Source organism: Rhinatrema bivittatum, chromosome 8 (genome assembly GCF_901001135.1).
Source record: "Rhinatrema bivittatum chromosome 8, aRhiBiv1.1, whole genome shotgun sequence".
Classification (NCBI taxonomy): domain Eukaryota; kingdom Metazoa; phylum Chordata; class Amphibia; order Gymnophiona; family Rhinatrematidae; genus Rhinatrema; species Rhinatrema bivittatum.
The window spans coordinates 133559259-133579176 of record NC_042622.1 but is presented as its reverse complement, the minus strand read 5'-3'; the positions used below and the strand labels follow the sequence as shown (position 1 = coordinate 133579176).

At 48.0% G+C, this 19918-nt stretch overlaps 1 protein-coding gene across 1 annotated transcript in view; it reads left to right on the top strand.

Annotated features, from left to right (window-relative positions):
• Positions 1–19918, top strand: part of NELFB (negative elongation factor complex member B) — a 109104-nt gene that overhangs the window by 68987 nt on the left and 20199 nt on the right. The window contains exon 10 of the mRNA XM_029612657.1: positions 12580–12686. Coding sequence (XP_029468517.1) covers positions 12580–12686 — 107 coding nt within the window. The remainder of the gene's footprint in view (positions 1–12579; positions 12687–19918) is intronic.

The following is a 19918-nucleotide window of genomic DNA, read 5'->3' as shown; positions in this document are numbered from 1 at the left end:
AGGCGCCAGTCTTTGGTTCTTCGGAAGGCAGGTGCTTCGAGCGGGACTTGTTCAGTCCCACCCTGTCTAGGGAAGCTTTGGTACATCCCATGGTCTGGACTGATCGGGTACGTACAGGGAAAGGAAAATTAGTTCTTACCTGTTAATTTTCGTTCCTGTAGGACCATGGATCAGTCCAGACGCCCTTCCCTATACTCTGTCGTCCGCTCAAAATTTTCTCTCCTTCCCTTGCAGGATACGGTCGGTTTTTCCGATACCCTACGGTTATAATTGAGGCACCGGAAGCATCTCTGTGGTGTCAATGATTCAAGAGCGTTTTCCTCTACAGAGTTTCTATATTTACAATTGTTAACGTTTTTTGCTGAGTTCTCTGGTTATTACTTGAGTTCTCTTGTTACTTGCTTGATTCCTGCCGGTTCTCTTTATTCTTTCTGCTTTGACAATAGTCATACTGAAGGGTTACAGGGTAGGCTCTGTCCTGATATAGGATACCCTTACAGTTTTGGTCTGTCTCCATCTGCTGGACTGAAGGCTCAACCCATGGTCTGGACTGATCCATGGTACTACAGGAACGAAAATTAACAGGTAAGAACTAATTTTCCTATCACATTGGGATATAGCATTCTCCAAGGACAAGCAGGATGGTAGTCCTCACACATGGGTAACATCATCAGATGGAGCCCAGCACTGAGCATGCCCAGCATGTCACTATACGTTCGTCCACGAGGGGTCCTCTTCAGTCTCTCATTTTTATTTATTTATTTAATGCTTTTTTATACCGGCATTCATGATACAATCATATCATGTCTGTTTACAGGGAACCGGGGTAAAAACAACATAACATTAAATATTGAATATTAAATATTAAACCAGATAAGAGAGACAAAAGTTACAATAAAACAGGGTAATGGAACTGGGGGAAGAAGAAGACAAAGCAGAAAGTAACTCAAAGACAGGAACAAATATTTACAGTGTGCTGAATGATTGGTAGTGATAGCTATGGCAGATCGATGGTTTAGGGAAAGGCGTGTTTAAATAACCAAGCCTTAAGCCTTTTTCTAAATGTCAACAGGCAAGGTTCTTGTCTGAGTTCAGTAGGAATAGCATTCCATATGGTTGGTCCCGCTGTGGAGAAGGCCTGTTCTCTATTTGCTAGATGATGGGTGGACTTAGTTGGGCGGGCGTGCAAGGATCCTCTGTAGGCTTCTCTGATAGGTCTAGATTTCAGAATTTACAATTTCAGAACTCCACATCTCAAGCCTTCTGGACAACTTACTTAGCGATACCCTTTTATCACAATGGTTATCCCTCGGTTCTTCTCTTTCTTCTTTTCCCAAGTTCGATCTCCTTGTTATATGTAACTTTATTACCTCCTCTGATTATTTTACTGTTAAATGGCTGATAAGAATGTTTACCCCCTTGTTACATGTAAACCGATTTGATATGGCACCTGTCATGAAGGTCGGTATATAAAAGAATTAAATAAATAAATAAATAAATAAATAGATGAGGTGTGTATTTTTTTTTTTTTTTGAAGGAGTTAATAAACATGTGGATAAAGGTGAACCGGTAGATGTAGTATACTTGGATTTTCAGAAGGCGTTTGACAAAGTTCCTCATGAGAGGCTTCTAGGAAAAGTAAAAGGTCATGGGATAGGTAGCGATGTCCTTTCGTGGATTGCAAACTGGCTAAAAGAGAGGAAACAGAGTAGGATTAAATGGACAATTTTCTCAGTGGAAGGGTGTGGGCAGTGGAGTGCCTCAGGGATCTGTATTGGGACCCTTACTTTTCAATATATTTATAAATGATCTGGAAAGAAATACGACCAGTGAGATAATCAAATTTGCAGATGACACAAAATTGTTCAGAGTAGTTAAATCACAAGCAGATTGTGATAAATTGCAGGAAGACCTTGTGAGACTGGAAAATTGGGCATCCAAATGGCAGATGAAATTTAATGTGGATAAGTGCAAGGTGATGCATATAGGGAAAAATAACCCATGCTATAGTTACACAATGTTGGGTTCCATATTAGGTGCTACAACCCAAGAAAGAGATCTAGGCGTCATAGTGGATAACACATTGAAATTGTCGGTTCAGTGTGCTGCGGCAGTCAAAAAAGCAAACAAAATGTTGGGAATTATTAGAAAGGGAATGGTGAATAAAACGAAAAATGTCATAATGCCTCTGTATCGCTCCATGGTGAGACCGCATCTTGAATACTGTGTAGAATTCTGGTCGCCGCATCTCAAAAAAGATATAATTGCAATGGAGAAGGTACAGAGAAGGGCTACCAAAATAAGGGGAATGGAACAGCTCCCCTATGAGGAAAGACTAAAGAGGTTAGGACTTTTCAGCTTGGAGAAGAGACGGCTGAGGGGGGGATATGATAGAGATGTTTAAAATCATAAGAGGTCTAGAACGGGTAGATGTGAATCGGTTATTTACTCTTTCAGATAGTAGAAAGACTAGGGGGCACTCCATGAAGTTAGCATGGGGCACATTTAAAACTAATCTGAGAAATTTCTTTTTTACTCAACGCACAATTAAACTCTGGAATTTGTTGCCAGAGGATGTGGTTAGTGCAGTTAGTATAGCTGTGTTTAAAAAAGGATTGGATAAGTTCTTGGAGGAGAAGTGCATTACCTGCTACTAAGTTCACTTAGAGAATAGCCACTGCCATAAACAGTGGTAACATGGAATAGACTTAGTTTTTGGGTACTTGCCAGGTTCTTATGGCCTGGATTGGCCACTGTTGGAAACAGGATGCTGGACTTGATGGACCCTTGGTCTGACCCAGTATGGCATTTCTTATGAGCGGGAGTTGAAGGTCAAGAGGGATTCGGTTATGGATGGTTTTGTGGATGATGGTGAGTGACGTTTATAGAATTCTGAAACTGATTGGTAGCCAGTGTAAATTTCTGAGGATGGGTGTGATGTGGTCTCTTCTGCAAGTGTTTGTTAAGATTCTGGCTGCCGCGTTTTGAAGCATCTGAAGGGGTTTGATGGAGGCGGCGGGGAGACCTAGCAAGATGGAATTGCAGTAGTCTATCTTAGAGAATAGAACGGCTTGGAGGACCGTTCTGAAATCTTGAAAGTGAAGAAGTGGTTTTATTCTTTTTAGTACCTGCAGTTTGTAGAAGCCGTCCTTGGTTGTGTGGTTGATGAATGTTTTTAAATTCAGGCGATTGTCGATTAGTACTCCCAAGTCTCTTGCTCGGGTGACGAAGGTGGTAGTGAGTGTCTTTTGAGGGGGAACACTATTGTCCGGGGAGATGAGGAGGAGTTCGGTCTTAGCTGAATTGAGGATCAGGATAGTAGAAAGACTAGGGGGCACTCCATGAAGTTAGCATGGGGCACATTTAAAACTAATCGGAGAAAGTTCTTTTTTACTCAACGCACAATTAAACTCTGGAATTTGTTGCCAGAGGATGTGGTTAGTGCAGTTAGTATAGCTGTGTTTAAAAAAGGATTGGATAAGTTCTTGGAGGAGAAGTCCATTACCTGCTATTAAGTTCACTTAGAGAATAGCCACTGCCATTAGCAATGGTAACATGGAATAGACTTAGTTTTTGGGTACTTGCCAGGTTCTTATGGCCTGGATTGGCCACTGTTGGAAACAGGATGCTGGGCTTGATGGACCCTTGGTCTGACCCAGTATGGCATTTTCTTATGTTCTTAGGTTCTTATGTTCTTAGGTTTAGGTTAGTGAGGAGGAGGTTGATCTCTTGGAGGCAATTTTCCCAGTATTTGAGTGTTTTTGTGATGGATTCTGTTATGGGGATCAAGATTTGCACGTCATCTGCGTAAAGGAAGTGTGTTAGTTTTAGATTTGTTAGCAGCTGGTATAGGGGAAGGAGAGATATATTGAAGAGAGTGGGAGACAAGGAGGAGCCCTGTGGAACTCCTAGTGAAGGATTGATGCAAGAGGACTCTTTATTGTTGATTCTGACTTTGTAGCCTCCGTTACTGAGAAATGATTCGAACCATTTGAAGGCGGTTCCTGTTATTCCGATGTCAGATAGTCAGTGGAGGAGGATGGAATGGTTTACGGTGTCGAAAGCCGCCGAGAGGTCGAGAAGGATTAGTAGGAAGGATTGTCCTTTGTCCAATCCCATGATGAGGTGGTCTGTTAGAGAGATGAGTAGGGTTTCAGTGCTTAGTGCCTTATGGAATCCGTATTGTGTAGGGTGTAGTATTTGGTCTTCCAGATAATCTGAAAGTTGAGAATTGACTAGTTTCTCCATGATCTTGGCTACAAAAGGTAGATTGGAAATGGGGCGGAAATTGTTGGGTTCCTTTGGATCAAAGTTCGGTTTTTTTGAGGAGAGGTTTAAGAGAGGCGAATTTTAGGTCGACTGGGAAGATTCCTTGTGAGAGAGAGCAGTTTATGATATCAGCCAAATGTTTGGAGATGATGTCAGGTACCAGTAGGAGTAGTTTTGTTGGGATTTGGTCGTATGGATGGGTAGAGGGTTTCATTTTCTTTAATATGGTTTCAATCTCCAGTGCGGTGGTAGGTTCAAACGATTCGAGTGAAATCCCTTTGTTTGAGAGATGGTAGGGGCTAGGAAAGGAGGTAGGGCTAGGGGGCAGGAGAATTAAGAGGTTGGAGATTTTGGTTTGGAAGAAGATTGCCAGTTCATTGGTTTTGGATTGTGCTTTGTCATTAGGAATAGGCAGGGCGCTGGTATGTGTGAGATCGGATACGTAGGAAAATAGTGCTTTAGCGTCAAAAACAAGGTTGTGAATTCTTTGAGCATAGAAATCTTTTTGACCGTAGAGTGGTGTTCCTGTAGAGGTGGAGGGCAGATTTGTAAGCAGATAGCGTGCTGGGGGACGGGGCCTTGCGCCATTTATTTACTTTCTGTCTGAGACTTTAAGTAATTGGAGCTCGTTGGAGAACCATGGTTGTCTTCTGTGTAAGGTGGGATTGATTTTTTTAGTTGACATTGGACATAATTGGACAGCTACTGTCTCTATGATGTTGCTCCAGGAGAGTAAAGCTGAGTTGGGGTCTGAAAGGTCTAGGTGAGGAAGTTCTTTGGCCAGGTGATTGCTGAGGACTTCGGAAGAACATGATCTCCTGTAGTGAAAGGATGATTGAAGGGGGTGAGTATTGGGGGTTTCTTTCCATGTGAAGGTGGCAGAGATTAGGGAGTGATCTGACCAAGGGATTGGAGTGCAGTTGGGGGAGGCTGAATGTGTGAGGCTGGAGTTTATGAAAATAAGGTCCAGGGTATGGCCAGCTTTGTGGGTGGGCTTGTTGACAATCTGCTTGAAGCCCATAGCCGTTAGGGAGGTGAGAAAAGCCTCACAGTTGGTTGTGAGTGGGGTGTTATCAACATGAAGGTTGAAATCCCTTAAGATCATAGCTGGGGAGTCAAGGTTCATATGTTTTGCTATGAATTCTACCATGGGAGAGGCATCTGCGTCAAGAAATCCTGGCAGAGCGTATATGAGGAGGATTTGGAGTTGGTCTGTTTTGAAAAGGCCTAATTCTAGTTTAGAGGCAGATTTAGCTGGTAGTTGGGATAGTCTTAGCTCTTTTTTGGCTGCTAAGAGGAGGCCACTGCCTCTTTTCTTTTGTCGGGGAATTGAAAAGAAGTCGTAAAGATGTGTGGGAAGCTGGTTTATCAGGGCTATTTCTGTTGGTTTAAGCCACGTTTCCGTTACAGCGCAGATGTCAGGCTGTGAGTCTAGGAGGTAGTGGTTGAAGAGATGTGATTTTTTTGTAAGGGATTGTGCATTGAAAAGTGTTAATGAGAATAATGCGAGGCCTAGGAGTTGAGTAACAGGTGAGATCATGATTGGAATGAGGGTCCTGGTGGAACGAGGTTGTGGTTGCGTAGATGCTTTTCCGGTGGTGATGAGACTGTGATGTAGGATCGGGATTGGGAATCCCGGACTCATGTTCTGTCATGAAGAGACGAAGGATGGTGTGTGTTGGAGGAGGCCGGATGGATGTTAGAAGAGGCCGGATGAATGTTAGAAGAGGCTGGATGGGTGCTTGAAAGAGGGTGGCTGAATGCTGGAGAAGGCTGGATGGGTGCTTGAGAGGCTGGATGAATGCTGGTGGGGTCGAGTGTTGTAGTGCTAGGAATAGGGTGTAGAAAGGATGCTGAAGCCTAATGGCTGTGGAGCTTGCACTCTTTCTGTATGGAAAACTAATCTTCCAGTTGTTCCCGAGTCTAGTCGGGTCCCTCTGCATTTTTTGGGATTTTCGGGCACTGTGGTAAGATTATTTTTTTTCCCCTCATGGTTTGCGGTCGATTACCGACAGTGCCGCCTCCCGGTGGCCACTGGACACTAACCACACACCGGGTTCTTTTTCCCATGGTGTCATCCGGCTTCCACCGTTGCCCCCGGACTATGTCCATAACGGACCCTCATGAGAACGTAAGAACATGCCATACTGGGTCAGACCAAGGGTCCATCAAGCCCAGCATCCTGTTTCCAACAGTGGCCAATCGAGGCCATAAGAACCTGGCAAGTACTCAAAAACTAAGTCTATTCCATGTTACTGTTGCTAGTAATAGCAGTGGCTATTTTCTAAGTCAACTTAATAGCAGGTAATGGATTTCTCCTCCAAGAACTTATCCAATCCTTTTTTAAACACAGCTACACTAACTGCACTAATCACATCCTCTGTCAACAAATTCCAGAGTTTAATTGTGCATTGAGTGAAAAAGAACTTTCTCCGATTTAGTTTTAAATGTGCCACATGATAACTTCATGGAGTGCCCCATAGTCCTTCTATTATCCAAAAGAGTAAATAACCGATTCACATTTACTCTTCTAGACCTCTCATGATTTTAAACACCTCTGTCATAACCCCCCTCAGCCATCTCTTCTCCAAGCTGAAAAGTCCTAACCTCTTTCGTCTTTCCTCATAGGGGAGCTGTTCCATCCCCTTTATCATTTTGGTCGCTCTTCTCTGTACCTTCTCCATCAAAACTATATCTTTTTTTGAGATGTGGCGACCTGAATTGTACACAGTATTCAAGATGTGGTCTCACCATGGAGCGATACAGAGCCATTATGATATTTACCATTTTATTCACTATTCCCTTTCTAATAATGTCCAACATTCTATTTGCTTTTTTGAGCGCCGCAGCACACTGAACAGATTATTTCAATGTGTTATCCACTATGACGCCTAGATCTCTTTCTTGGGTGGTAGCTCCTAATATGTTTAACTATAGCAAGGGTTATTTTTCCCTATATGCATCACCTTGCACTTATCCACATTAAATTTCATCTGCCATTTGGATGCCCAATTTTCCAGTCTCACAAGGTCTTTCTGCAATTTATCACAATCTGTTTGTGATTTAACTACTCTGAACAATTTTGTATCATCTGCAAATTTGATTACCTCACTCATCATATTTCTTTCCAGATCATTTATAAATATATTGAAAAGTACGGGTCCCAATACAGATCCCTGAGGCACTCCACTGCCCACTCCCTTCCAGTGAGAAAATTGTCCATTTAATCCTACTCACCTACATCACCTACTCACCTACATCGCCTTGCGGTCAGTTTGTACGAAGGACATTGCCACCTATCCCATGACTTTTAACTTTTCCTAGGAGCCTCTCATGAGGAACTTTGTCAAACGCCTTCTGAAAATCCAAATACACTACATCTATCGGTTCACCTTTATCTACGTGTTTATTAACCCCTTCAAAAAAGTGAAGCAGATTTGTGCGGCACGACCTGCCTTGGGTAAAGCCATGCTGACTTTGTTCCATTAAACCATGTCTTTCTATATGTTCTGTGATTTTGATATTTAGAACACTTTCCACTATTTTGTCTTGGCACTGAAGTCAAGCTAACTGGTCTGTAGTTTCCCGGAACACCCCTAGAACCCTTTTTAAATATTGGGGCTACATTATCCATCCTTCAGACTTCATGTACAATGGATGATTTTAATGATAGGTCTGTCTTGTGCCTGGGGGCATCTCATGATGTCTGTGGCTACGATCTTTGCAACTTGATAAGATGGAAAAATTGACACCAAAAAGTTGGAACCCTCGACATTAGCGTTGGGGACTTCGACGCCAAGGGGTAAAGAGATCACGGTCACGAACCCCTCAGTGTCTTTTCCGCTACCAGTGATCAGCTTGGAAATAAGAGCGGGGGAACCATCCGAGATCGGTTTCTTCTCGTTCCAGGTCTGGATCCCTCCTCATCTCCTTCGGCTCCGGGGAAAGACTGGGCTGAGCATCAAGAAAAGTCAAGGAAACATCATCACAGGTCCTTGTCGTCGCAAGCATTGGACCACAGGAAGGCACTGGCACTGTCCGTGCTGCCTCCGAAGCAGTCTAGGGCCCAGGAAGCCTAGACTTCTGTGCAGCCCGAAGGTCCACAGCAATCCCCACTAATGCTGGTGGAGGGTACAGATCCCTGCCACGATTCCGGGGTCGATCTAGTTTCACTGCTGCCGCCTCCTCAAGCTGTCCTGATCTCGGCAACCTTTGAGGAAGAGCTAAGAGAGACGAGTGCGGCTGGCAATTGGCCAGGCCCTGTGGGGCATCGAGCCACAGGTTCCACCGGGACCAGAGTCGACTCCATCGGTGCTTGCACCTTTATTGGAGCGGCTGGACCTGCTGCTCGGTGTCTTGCTGACGCAGCCTGCCCTGATGGGCCAGGTCCCCTCGTTAACGAAGGGAGCATCGATGCAGCCTCCACTGGTGGCTATCCAAGTAAGTGATTCCACTGATGGGGTTGGACATTTGGGGTCGATGGTGCTATTTCCATGCAAGGCACCCCAACCAGTGCTAGCCCTCCTGGGTTCTTCAGGTTCAATACCATCGGAGCCACCGATTACCTTGGTGCTCCCGGTGCCTATAGAGCCTTCGGTACCAGTGCACCTTCCAGGTCTACCAGTGCCTTTGTGGTCCGCACTGGTGCCCTTGGCACCACTGAGACCATCTGGGTTTTGGTACAAAACCCCACTGTGCCTCGTGGTCTCCAGGCATGCAGAGTGAGGAAGATGCCCCCTATGATCCTTGTGAGGGAGAGGTGTCCCTCTCCTCGATGGAGGACTCTGAGGACTTGCCTTCTGAGCCCTCTCCCCCTGAGGAGAGGCATAAATCCCCACCTGAGGATTTAACCTTTGCTGGGTTTGTGAGAGGTATGGCAGAATCCGTGTCTTTTCAATTTTTGACAGAGTAGGATTCCAGACACAGGATGCTGGAGGTCCTACAGTTTGTAGATACTCCTAAGGAGGTAGTCGCTGTGCCAGTGCATGATATCTTTAAGGAGTTGGTTATCCAACTTTGGGAGTGCCCCATCTCCATCCTACCAGTGAACCGGAAGACTGATGCTGTCTATCTGGTTCAACCCATCACAGGATTTGAATGCTGCCAACTTCTGCAGCAGTTGGTAGTGGTGGAATCCACCTTTTAAAAAAAAAAAAAAGCAGAAAGGTTGTGCGCTCATGGTTCGGCTCCTCCAGGTCATGAGCACAGGGCCCTGGACACTCTGGGAAAGAGGTTCTTCCAGGGTTCCATGTTGGCAGCCAGAATCGCCTGCTATCAGCTCTATATGAGCCAATACTCCAGAAACCTCTGGAAACAAGTCCATGATCTGGTGGAACTCCTCCCATGACAGCTTTAGGAGGATTTCCAGAAGGTGAGTTGTCAAGGCCTGGAATGTGACAAACATGAAGTCTGTATGGCTTATGATGTGTTTTGAGATAGCGGCGAGAGTGGCTTGGCACATGGCCTGGCTTCATGCCTCGGACCTCCGACCTGAAGTACAGGACCATCTGGTAGACCTACCCTATACTGGAGAGAATCTCTTCAGAGATAAGATCAAAGAAGCGATAGCGCAGCTGAAGGACTACCATGAAACCCTTCAGCAGCTGTCTGCCAGTAACTCGGACCATTAGTCCTCTGGCAAAAAGCCATCCCGGCAATCTTCAAAATGCCCTTTTTATAGGCCGAGAAAGTATTATCCGTTGGCTCCTAGAGCAAGAACACAGCGAGTACTGGCTAGTCCAAGAGCAAGGCAGCCATGCGCCCCTCGACCGCAACCGACCTCACAGCAAAGCCCCCCCCGCCACAGGGTTTTGACTGGTGGTGAGGAAGTTTAAACCAGCAATCCGTACCTCCCCCCCCGAAGAACAACCCTCCAGTGGGGGGGCCGCCTGCAACTCTTTGCAGACTGGTGGCTTTCAGTCACCTCGGACTAATGGGTCCTATCCATTGTTCAGGGGTACAGATTGAATTTCCAACGGAGTCCTCCATAATCTCCCCCTTGTCCCCTGTGGAGATTTACAGCAAACCAACAAATACTTCTGCTAGAGCTTTCTGCCCTCTTAATGGCTCAAGCGGTCAAGTCAGTAGGATGATGGGTTCTACTCCAGGTGTTTTCTTATTCCCAAGAAAACCGGTGGCCTTCGCCCTATCCTAGATCTAAGGGCATTGAACCGTTTTCTTGTCGGGGAAAACTTCAAAATGGTCTCGTTGGGAATTCTAATCCCTCTCCTCAGGACTGGGAACTGGATTTGCTCCCTCGATCTCAAAGACACATACATCCATATTGCCATTTATTCCTGCCATCGCAAATACCTCTGCTTCCTGGTAGTGGAGGAGTTCTATCAGTATCGAGTGCTACCTTTCAGCCTCGCATCGGCATCCCGCATCTTCCCAAAATGTCTGTTGGTAGTGGGGGCTTATCTCAGGAGACAGCGAGTACATGTCTTCCCCCTACCTCGACAAGTGGCTAATCAAGAGCAACTCCAGGCATGGAGCTTTTGCATTTTCTGCACACCACCATACGGACCCTGGAGAGCCTGGGATTTCTAATCAACTACACGAAATCCCAGCTTCTTCTGTAACCACAATTGGACTTCATTAAGGCCTTTTTGCCCCGGGACCAAGCACTGAACCTCGTTTCCCTGGCAGGGGTGATCTCTCGCTGCCATCACGTCTCGGTGCACCAGGTCCTGTGTCTTTTGGGGCATATGGTGGCAATGGTGCATGTCATGCCTTTTTGCGCTACTGCACATGTGCAGAATTCAGTGGACAGTGCACTGTCAGTGGTACCAGGCCACCCAGGACCTTCAGACTCGCATCTTAGTTACCACACCACTTCAACAATCCCTCGTGTGGTGAGAGACCTTGTCCAACCTAGAGAGGGGAATGCCTTTCCAGGTATCTCAACCTCAGATTGTTCTCACTACAGATGTATCTCGCACGGGTTGGGGGGGCCAATGTTGTGGACCTCAGACCCAGGGCCAATGGTCCTTGCAGGAGCAGCGTCTCCAGATTCTGGAGCTCCGGGCGAGCTGATACGCCCTAGGGGCATTTTGGGATCACTTGACCAACAAAGTAGTTCTTGTCCAAACAGACAATCAAGTGGCAATGTGGTACCTGAACAAGCAGGGAGGAACAGGCTTGTTCCTCCTCTGCTAAGAAGCGGTACAGATCTGGTCCTGGGCTCTCTTGCAGGGCATTCTCTGCCAATCAGTACCTGCCAGGGGCAGAAAATGCCCTAGCGGATTAATTGAGTTGGACCTTTCTCCCCCACAAATGGTCCCTGAAACAGGAGGTGGCGAATCACATATTCCACCTGTGGGGAACCCCAGACATGTTCACTTCCTTGAACAACAAGAAAATGGATCAATTCTGCTCCCTGATCAGGGCGGACGAGGGGGTTGGTTTCGGATGCCTTCACGCATCACTGGGGTCCCAGCCTCCGGTACGTGTATCCTTCTCTGCCACTAGTCTTGAAGACTCTCCAGAAACTTCAACAGGACCGAGGCACCATGATCCTGATATCACCTTACTGGCCACATCAGATCTTGTTCCCGCTTCTGCAGGATCTATCCTAGCAGCTTCCAATATGGCTGGGGACTGCCCTGGACCTGATCACGCAGGATTAGGGCAGGCTGCGCCACCCTAATCTCCGAGCCTCGTCTCTCATGGCATGGATGTTGATCGGGTGACTCTGCAGACCCTGGGCCTTTTGGGTGGCATGTCTCAAGTACATGGGCCCGCTATTTGGGTGCAGGCTTTCTCCCAGTATTCTAGCAGCACTAGTTGTGCGCGTTTGCACCTATTAAGTGCTGCCTGTCTTATGTTTAAGAGCAGCCTATAGCTACTTATTCACCCATGTGTGAGGACTACCATCCTGCTTGTCCTTGGAGAAAGCAGAGTTGCTTACCTGTAACAGGAGTTCTCCAAGGACTGCAGAATGTTAGTCCTCATGAAACCCACCTGCCACCCCGCGGAGTTGGGTTTCTTTTGGTTTATTATTTTATTTTTCGCAAATTGTATATTATAAGACTGAAGTGGGACCCCACGAGGTTAGTGAAATGCTGGGCATGCTCAGTGTGTCTGTCAAAGTTTCTGGAAACTTTGACAAAAGTTTTCTGTGCCTGGCTTCATCTGATGTCACCCATGTGTGAGGACTAACATCCTGCTGTCCTTGGAAAACCCCTATAATAGGTAAGCAACTCTGCTTTGTCTGGGATCTGTTAAACACCAAAATCCATGTTCTCTCTTTGTAGAGATGCTGTTTTCTGTGTAAGCATGATGACTGAGCTCTTGCCTGTAATATGATAGATTCTTGCAGGAGAACCGGGTAGCCTGTGAAGTTGGGCTATACTATGTGCTTCACATCACCAAACAGAGGAACAAGAATGCCCTTCTCCGGCTCCTACCAGCATTGGGTAAGCTGCAAGAATCCTCTCTGCCACCTGGCTTTCTTAGATTTATCGGAAGCAAGATTGCTATGAAGCAGACATGAGCAGACTCAACAGAAGTGTTAAGTACATAATTTTGTAACAGCCTGCATAAGAAAGTGGACAAATGTGCATAAGTAATACCAATTTTCAAAGCAAATTTACATGCATATGTTTGCTTTTAAAATTATTGCACTAAATCTATTTGCTCACAATTACAACCAATTTGTATGCCGAAATTTTTCATGAAAATTTTATGTACGTACTTTTGAAAATGCAAAAGTATGCACATAAGTCTAACACTAGGTAAACTCCAGGACATGTGTGTAAGTTTATCAGGTGGATAATTTTATAATGAATCCCCAAAATGGTAATGGCAATTGAGTCTGAGCCAAATTGCCATTAGACGCTGTAGTTTGAATTGAGTGTGAGAAATGTTACATATCTAATCAGTACAAACTACTGAGAAGACTGAAGGCCCCCTGATACAGAAACTCAGTTTTGAAACGTGGACCGTGTCGGGGTGTTGAACTGCAGAGAAATACTAAGATTAATTTCCTAGCGTGTAGCAGATGGACTCAAAACAAAGTGGGTATTGTGTACTTGTGCTAGCAGTTGGAGACGGATCTGACGTCAGCACGGGGTACATATACCCCCACAGGAAGTGCAGCAACTCAGTAATTTCCGTCTCCAAAGCAGTTTGGAGCTCCCTTTCGCTCGCTGAGCGTTTTTCTAAATTATAACGACTAAATTCGTAGAAGAAATCCTACCTGAAGACGAGCCCCGCACTCCTGCGGTGATACTCTCGGGTCCCTCCCCCAGTTGTGTTTCCCGAGGTGATTTCCGTGGTCCCTCGGAGGTAAGCGCCTCGGTCCGGTGGCCGGATCGCGGCAGGGACCTAGCCCCCGAGTGAGAAGGGCTCGGGCGCGGCATAGAGGCAGCCTCTGTCCCGGTGAGGACTTGGCCCCCGAGCGAGACGAGTTCGGGCGCGGCTTAGAGGCAGCGGGTGCACTTCCTCGAGTGCGGCGGTGACGGTAATTACCCTCTCCCCCCGCAGCCGGAGACCGCCCGGGTCGCAGCCGGGAAGCGCCGAAGATCAGGTAAGGTGTACATCTTACTGGTCTCCGAAGAGCAAGGATTAGCAGGGTCTGCCTACGTGGCAGCCTGCCAAGGAGGTCGCCATTTTGCCTGCTCGCCGTCACCAGCCCTGGTTCGCCGCCTCGATCTAAGCAGGGCGACGGGCGCGTATGTTAGGCACCCGAAAGAGATTTGGGTGCCCATTACTTGAGATACGCGCATGCTTACGTTCATAGGCGCACGTTGATACGCGCACGTTGATATGCGCACATTAATACACACACGTTTAAAGGCGCACATTCATAAAGCACTCATTGAGAGGAGATCAGACGCGATGGAGCGTATGAGAGCCCATGCGGCCGCAGAGCCGGCATCTCCAGACTCAGGCATAAGAGCTCTAGGCCTCTGCTCAGCATGCCACCTCAGAGCCACACAGAGCGAGGAAGCAGACTCCCTATGTGCCCAATGTGAGGAGGCTCTGGGAGTTCCAGGCCAGGGCCGGTCTCAGCCCAGTTTGACTGCCAGTTCCTCAGGGAACACCCCGAACCTAGCAGGCCGCAATGAGCAGCCAGGGAATCCCACAGGCCTGGTGCCCCTATGGCTAGAACCTGCTTCCCTCTCCTTGGTGGAATTATTCAAGGGGATTCCTGCCTTCGTCAAGATGCAGTCTGATTCCCGACCGGACCCATACGTACCGGATGACCCTGCCCCGGGACCCTCGAGGCCTACGCATGGCCACCCGCCACTTGGAAGCCCCATTTATGGGGACTCTGATTCTTCTGAAGAAGATGGCGAGCCCCCCCGAGGAGGGAGAACTCCCCTCGGGGATAGAACCATATCGAACCATGAGACGCTTCTTTCCTAAGGAGGATCTTCCAGACCTGGTCTCTCAATGCCTGTCGGAGCTGGCTATCCCGGGCCAGGGCACCCCAGGGGAACCTAGAATAAACCCCCTGCTAGAGGGCCTGCGTCCCACGGCTCACCATTTTCCCCTCCTACAAGCAGCACAGCAGTTAATTGATCTGGAATGGAATGCGCCAGATGCTTCATTCAAAGGGGGTTGGGCTTTGTCTAGCATGTACCCCCTAGACCCAGCAACCAAGGAGCTGCTGGCGTGCCCGATGGTAGACGCCATAGTTAGCGCAATTGTGAAGTGCACCACCATTCCGGTGGAGGGAGGGGCGGCCCTCAAGGATGCACATGATCGGCGCATGGATGCCATTCTGAAACACGCCTTTGAGGTGGCAGCCATGTCCCTACGAATTGCGACCTGCTGCACCGTGGTGACGCGCTCCTGCTTATCACAGGCCAGGAACAACACTCCGGGAGAAGAAATGGAATCAGCCCTCTCGTTCCTCACTGACGCTGCCTCCGACCTAGTCCGTACAGCAGCCAAGGGAGTATCATCCTCAGTGGCAGCCAGAAGACACCTCTGGCTCCGAAATTGGTTGGCCGACGACTCCTCCAAGACTCGCCTTACAAGAATGCCCTTTAAGGGATCCCTCCTGTTCGGCAGCAATCTCGAGAAGCTGGCTAATAAATGGGGCGCATTTCCATTACCCTGTCTACCCGAAGACACGTCAAGGAGGACCCAGCGCCCTTTTCCTAGACCATCCAGAGGTAGAAGCTCTCAACGCTTCAATCCTTCCAGGGCTCGCTACTAAGCTCCTCGTTCTCAGACCAGGAACCAGTCCTTTCGGACCCGGCACAACAAGAGGGGAACCGGCTCGGGGTCGGGTCCCGGCCGCACCCCAGAATGAGAATCAGCCGACCCATCTGGGGGAAGAGGCCATAGGGGGCAGGCTAACCCTATTTTACCGCAGGTGGGTCGAGATTACTTCGGACCAGTGGGTCCTCGCCATTGTCCGGGAAGGGTATTACCTGGACTTCTTTCATCTCCCTCCGGACAAGTTTGTGGAATCGCCTTGTCCGCCCCTCAAGAGGGCGGCGCTGGCAGCTACCTTGGAGAGACTCCTGTCCCTAAAAGCCATAATCCCAGTGCCTGCATGGGACATAAATTCTGGGCATTACTCCATTTATTTCATTGTCCCCAAGAAGGGGGGCACCTTCAGGCCCATCCTGGACTTCAAGACTGTCAACCAGCACTTACGGGTCCCAAGATTTCGCATGGAAACTCTTCGGTCCGTCCGAAGTGCAATACAGCCAGGGGAGTATCTCACATCCTTGGATCTCTGAGGCCTATCTACATATCCCAATTCATCGGGATCACCAGCGTTACTTACGCTTCAAAGTCCTGGATCAGCACTTTCAATTCCGGGCTCTACCCTTCGGGTTAGCCCCCGCGCCACGGACCTTTACCAAGGTAGTAGTAGTGGTGGTGGCGTCACTCAGGAAGGAAGGCATTCTCGTCCATCCCTACCTAGACGATTGGCTGATCAGGGCAAAGTCACCGGAGGAGAGCCACCAGGCATCCAACAGAGTTATATCTCTTCTGGAAAGCCTAGGATGGGTAGTCAACATACACAAGAGTTCCCTACAGCCTTCGCAGTCGCTGGAATACCTAGGTGTCCAATTCGACACTCAGGAAGACAAGATCAGCCTGACCTCCATGAGGAAATCGAAACTCCGGGATCGCTTGCAGAATCTGCTAAGCACCGCTCGGCCCACAGCTTGGGATTACCTACAGGTCCTCGGCCTAATTGCCTCCACTCTGGAAGTGATACCATGGGCACGGGCCCATATGAGACCGTTACAGCGCGCCCTCCTATCTCGGTGGCGCCCACGATTACAGAACTACACCGTGCATCTACCTCTACCGGCCAGAGTACGGAATCAGTTACGGTGGTGGCTGCAGCCTGACCACATGAGCCGGGGGTCAAGGGTGTCCTCCCCAACCTGGACCCTGCTCACTACAGATGCCAGCCTGAGCGGCTGGGGAGCACACTGCGAAGAGCTAACCGCCCAGGGGCGGTGGAACAGAGAAGAGTCGGGGTGGAACATCAACCGACTAGAGGCACGGGCGGTCAGGTTAGCCTGCCTGCAATTTGCCTGCAGACTTCAAAACAGAGCAGTCAGAGTGATGTCGGACAACGCCACCACGGTGGCATACATCAACCGACAGGGCGGAACCAGAAGCCGACAGGTATCCTTAGAAATAGCCCCCCTGATGGCTTGGGCGGAGGCGAATCTTCAGGACATCTCCGCCGTCCACATCGCCAGGAAGGACAACACCACGGCAGACTTCCTCAGCAGAGAAAGCCTAAACCCAGGGGAATGGCAGCTGTCGCCCACAGCTTTCCAGATGATTGTGGATCAGTGGGGGACTCCGGGCATGGACCTACTAGCGGACAGGTCCAACGCTCAAGTACCCAGATACTTCAGTCTCTCCCACGGGATCGACGCTCTAGTACAACCATGGCCTCAGGGGATTCTGCTATATGCTTTTCCTCCATGGCCCCTGCTGGGCGCCATTATACACAAGATTCAGCGACACAGAGGCCTAGTTCTTCTAGTGGCCCTGGACTGGCCAAGAAGACCCTGGTACGCAGACATGAGAAGACTGCTGGCAGGGAATCCACTACCCCTGCCTCCACACAGGGACCTGCTGCGGCAAGGTCCCATCCTCCACGAAGATCCAGCTCAATTCTCTCTTACGGTCTGGCCATTGAGAGGGCTAGACTGAAGAAAAGGGGATACTCAGGGCTGGTAATAGATACACTCCTCCGAGCACGCAAGTTCTCCACATCACTTACATATATAAGGATCTGGAGGGTATTTGAAGCCTTGTGCGACCCTCACAGCACCAATCCACATGCCGCCAAAATCCCTATCATTTTGGATTTCCTGCAAGATGGACTTCAGAAGGGTCTGTCCCTCAATTCCATCAAGGTTCAGGTGGTAGCGCTATCCTGCTACGGTCCTAGGAGTGAGGGCAACAGCATTGCCACACACCCAGACGTGTCACGTTTCCTGAAAGGAGTCAAGCACATTCGCCCGCCACTGAAGTGGCCAGTGCCCCTGTGGAACCTCAATCTAGTTTTGGAATTTCTAGCGGGACCCGCCTTCAGACCCCTCCGAGGCCTGTCCCTCCATTTGTTAACCTTGCAGATGGTGTTCCTGCTGGCCGTATGCTCAGCACGCCGCATCTAAGAGCTACAAGCGCTGTCCTGCCGTCATCCGTTTCTCAGAATCACTCCAGAGGCTATCCATCTTCGCACGGTTCCTTCCTTCTTACCCAAAATAGTCTCACACTTCCACCTTAACCAAACCATATCCTTGCCAACCACGGAAGGTTTGAAGAAGTCGGAAGAAGGTCGAATACTGCGCCATCTCGACATCGGCAGGCTGCTGTCCAGATACCTGGAGATGTCGGAAGCGGTACGAAAGACGGACCACCTGTTCGTCCTTCACAGCGGGAAGAAGCAAGGGGAAGCGGCCTCACGGGCAACCATTGCCCGCTGGATCAAAGAAGTTATCAAGGCGGCTTACGTAGAAGCGGGAAAACCACCACCTCTACGGGTCAAGGCTCACTCTACCAGAGCGCAGGCGGCGGCCTGGACAGAAACTAGGATGTTGTCGCCGGCAGAGATATGTAAAGCGGCAACGTGGTCCTCCCTCCATACCTTCTCCAGATTCTATCGTCTGGACGTCCAGGCCAGGGAGGACACAGCATTTGCGAGGGCAGCCTCCCGCCCAGTCCGGGAGTAGCTTTTGTACATCCCACTTGTTTTGAGTCCATCTGCTACACGCTAGGAAATGTAGAGATTACTTACCTGATAATCTAGTTTTCCTTAGTGTATGCAGATGGACTCAGCATCCCGCCCGGCTGCCGGTATACATGGGCATGCACCGACTCAAGGTAAGCCATGTTTCCTTACATAGGGCATCCACCCTGCCGGGTGTCGACGCCTTCCGGTTGAGAACACTGGCGGTCTCCAGCTACTATCAATCGGTCAGGGGAATCATGTTCATTTAATCGATCGGTCAGTCACACATATAGCCATAAAGCTTTTGCAAGGAAGATTACTGAGTTGCTGCACTTCCTGTGGGGGTATATGTACCCCGTGCTGATGTCAGATCCGTCTCCAACTGCTAGCACGAGCACACTATACCCACTTGTTTTGAGTCCATCTGCATACACTAAGGAAAACGAGATTATCAGGTAAGTAATCTCTACATTTTTTAATGCAATTAAAAAAAAAACTTACCTAAAAAAATTGTTTGTTGGTGAACATTGGTAAAGAAGCGATATTTATTTGTTTGTTTGTTTGTTTATTTCTTTATTTGTTGAGTTTTATATACCGTCATTCGGTAGAGCCATCATAACTGTTTACAAAAATATACATTTTTCTTAGCAGTTGTGCAACAATAAAAAAACAATTTGAACAATATCAGAAATAAGCATATCAAGTCCAGAGAGTATTATTAGGTTGAAAGAGGAGGGTATGCAGTTCAGGGTGAAGAGAAGGTATTAAGAGGTTTATAACTGAGAGTTCAGTTGAGAGTTGGAATGATCAGACGTCTGAGGGTCAATGTAGAATTTGCGGAACATTAGTGTTTTTAGGTCCTTTTTGAATATTTTTAGGTCGTGTTGGGTTCTCAGGAATTTAGGTAGAGTGTTCCAAAGTTTAAGTGAAGCAATTGAAAAGGCTCTTTCTCTTGTGGTTGCCAGATGTGCATCTTTGATAGGGGGAATGTTTAGGTAGCCTGAGTTATTAGAGCGTAGGTTTCTTGGAGGATTTTGAGGGATTATGTTTAGGTGTTAAGACCTTGATGATCTATGTTTAGAATTTTGTGAATTATGGTCATTGATTTGTAAGCAATACGTGCAGTAATAGGGAGCCAGTGAAGTGAGGTCAATATTGGTGTTATGTGTTCATTTCTTTTTGTTCCAGTTAGGACTCTGGCGGCTGAGTTCTGCAGTATTTGGAGTGGTTTGAGGGATGAAAAAGGTATTCCAATTAGTAAGGAGTTGCAATGGTTGAAGGTGGAGAAGATAAGTTGAAGTACAGTTCTGAAATCATAGGGGTTGAGAAATGGTTTCAGGTGTCTTAGGGTTAGGAGTCTGTGGTATCCTTCTTTAGTTTTATTTGCTATGTGGTTCTTGAAAGAAAGTCCTTTATCAATGATAACTCCGAGGTTCCTGGTGTGGATGGTAGGGAGTATAGTTGTTATTTGTTTGT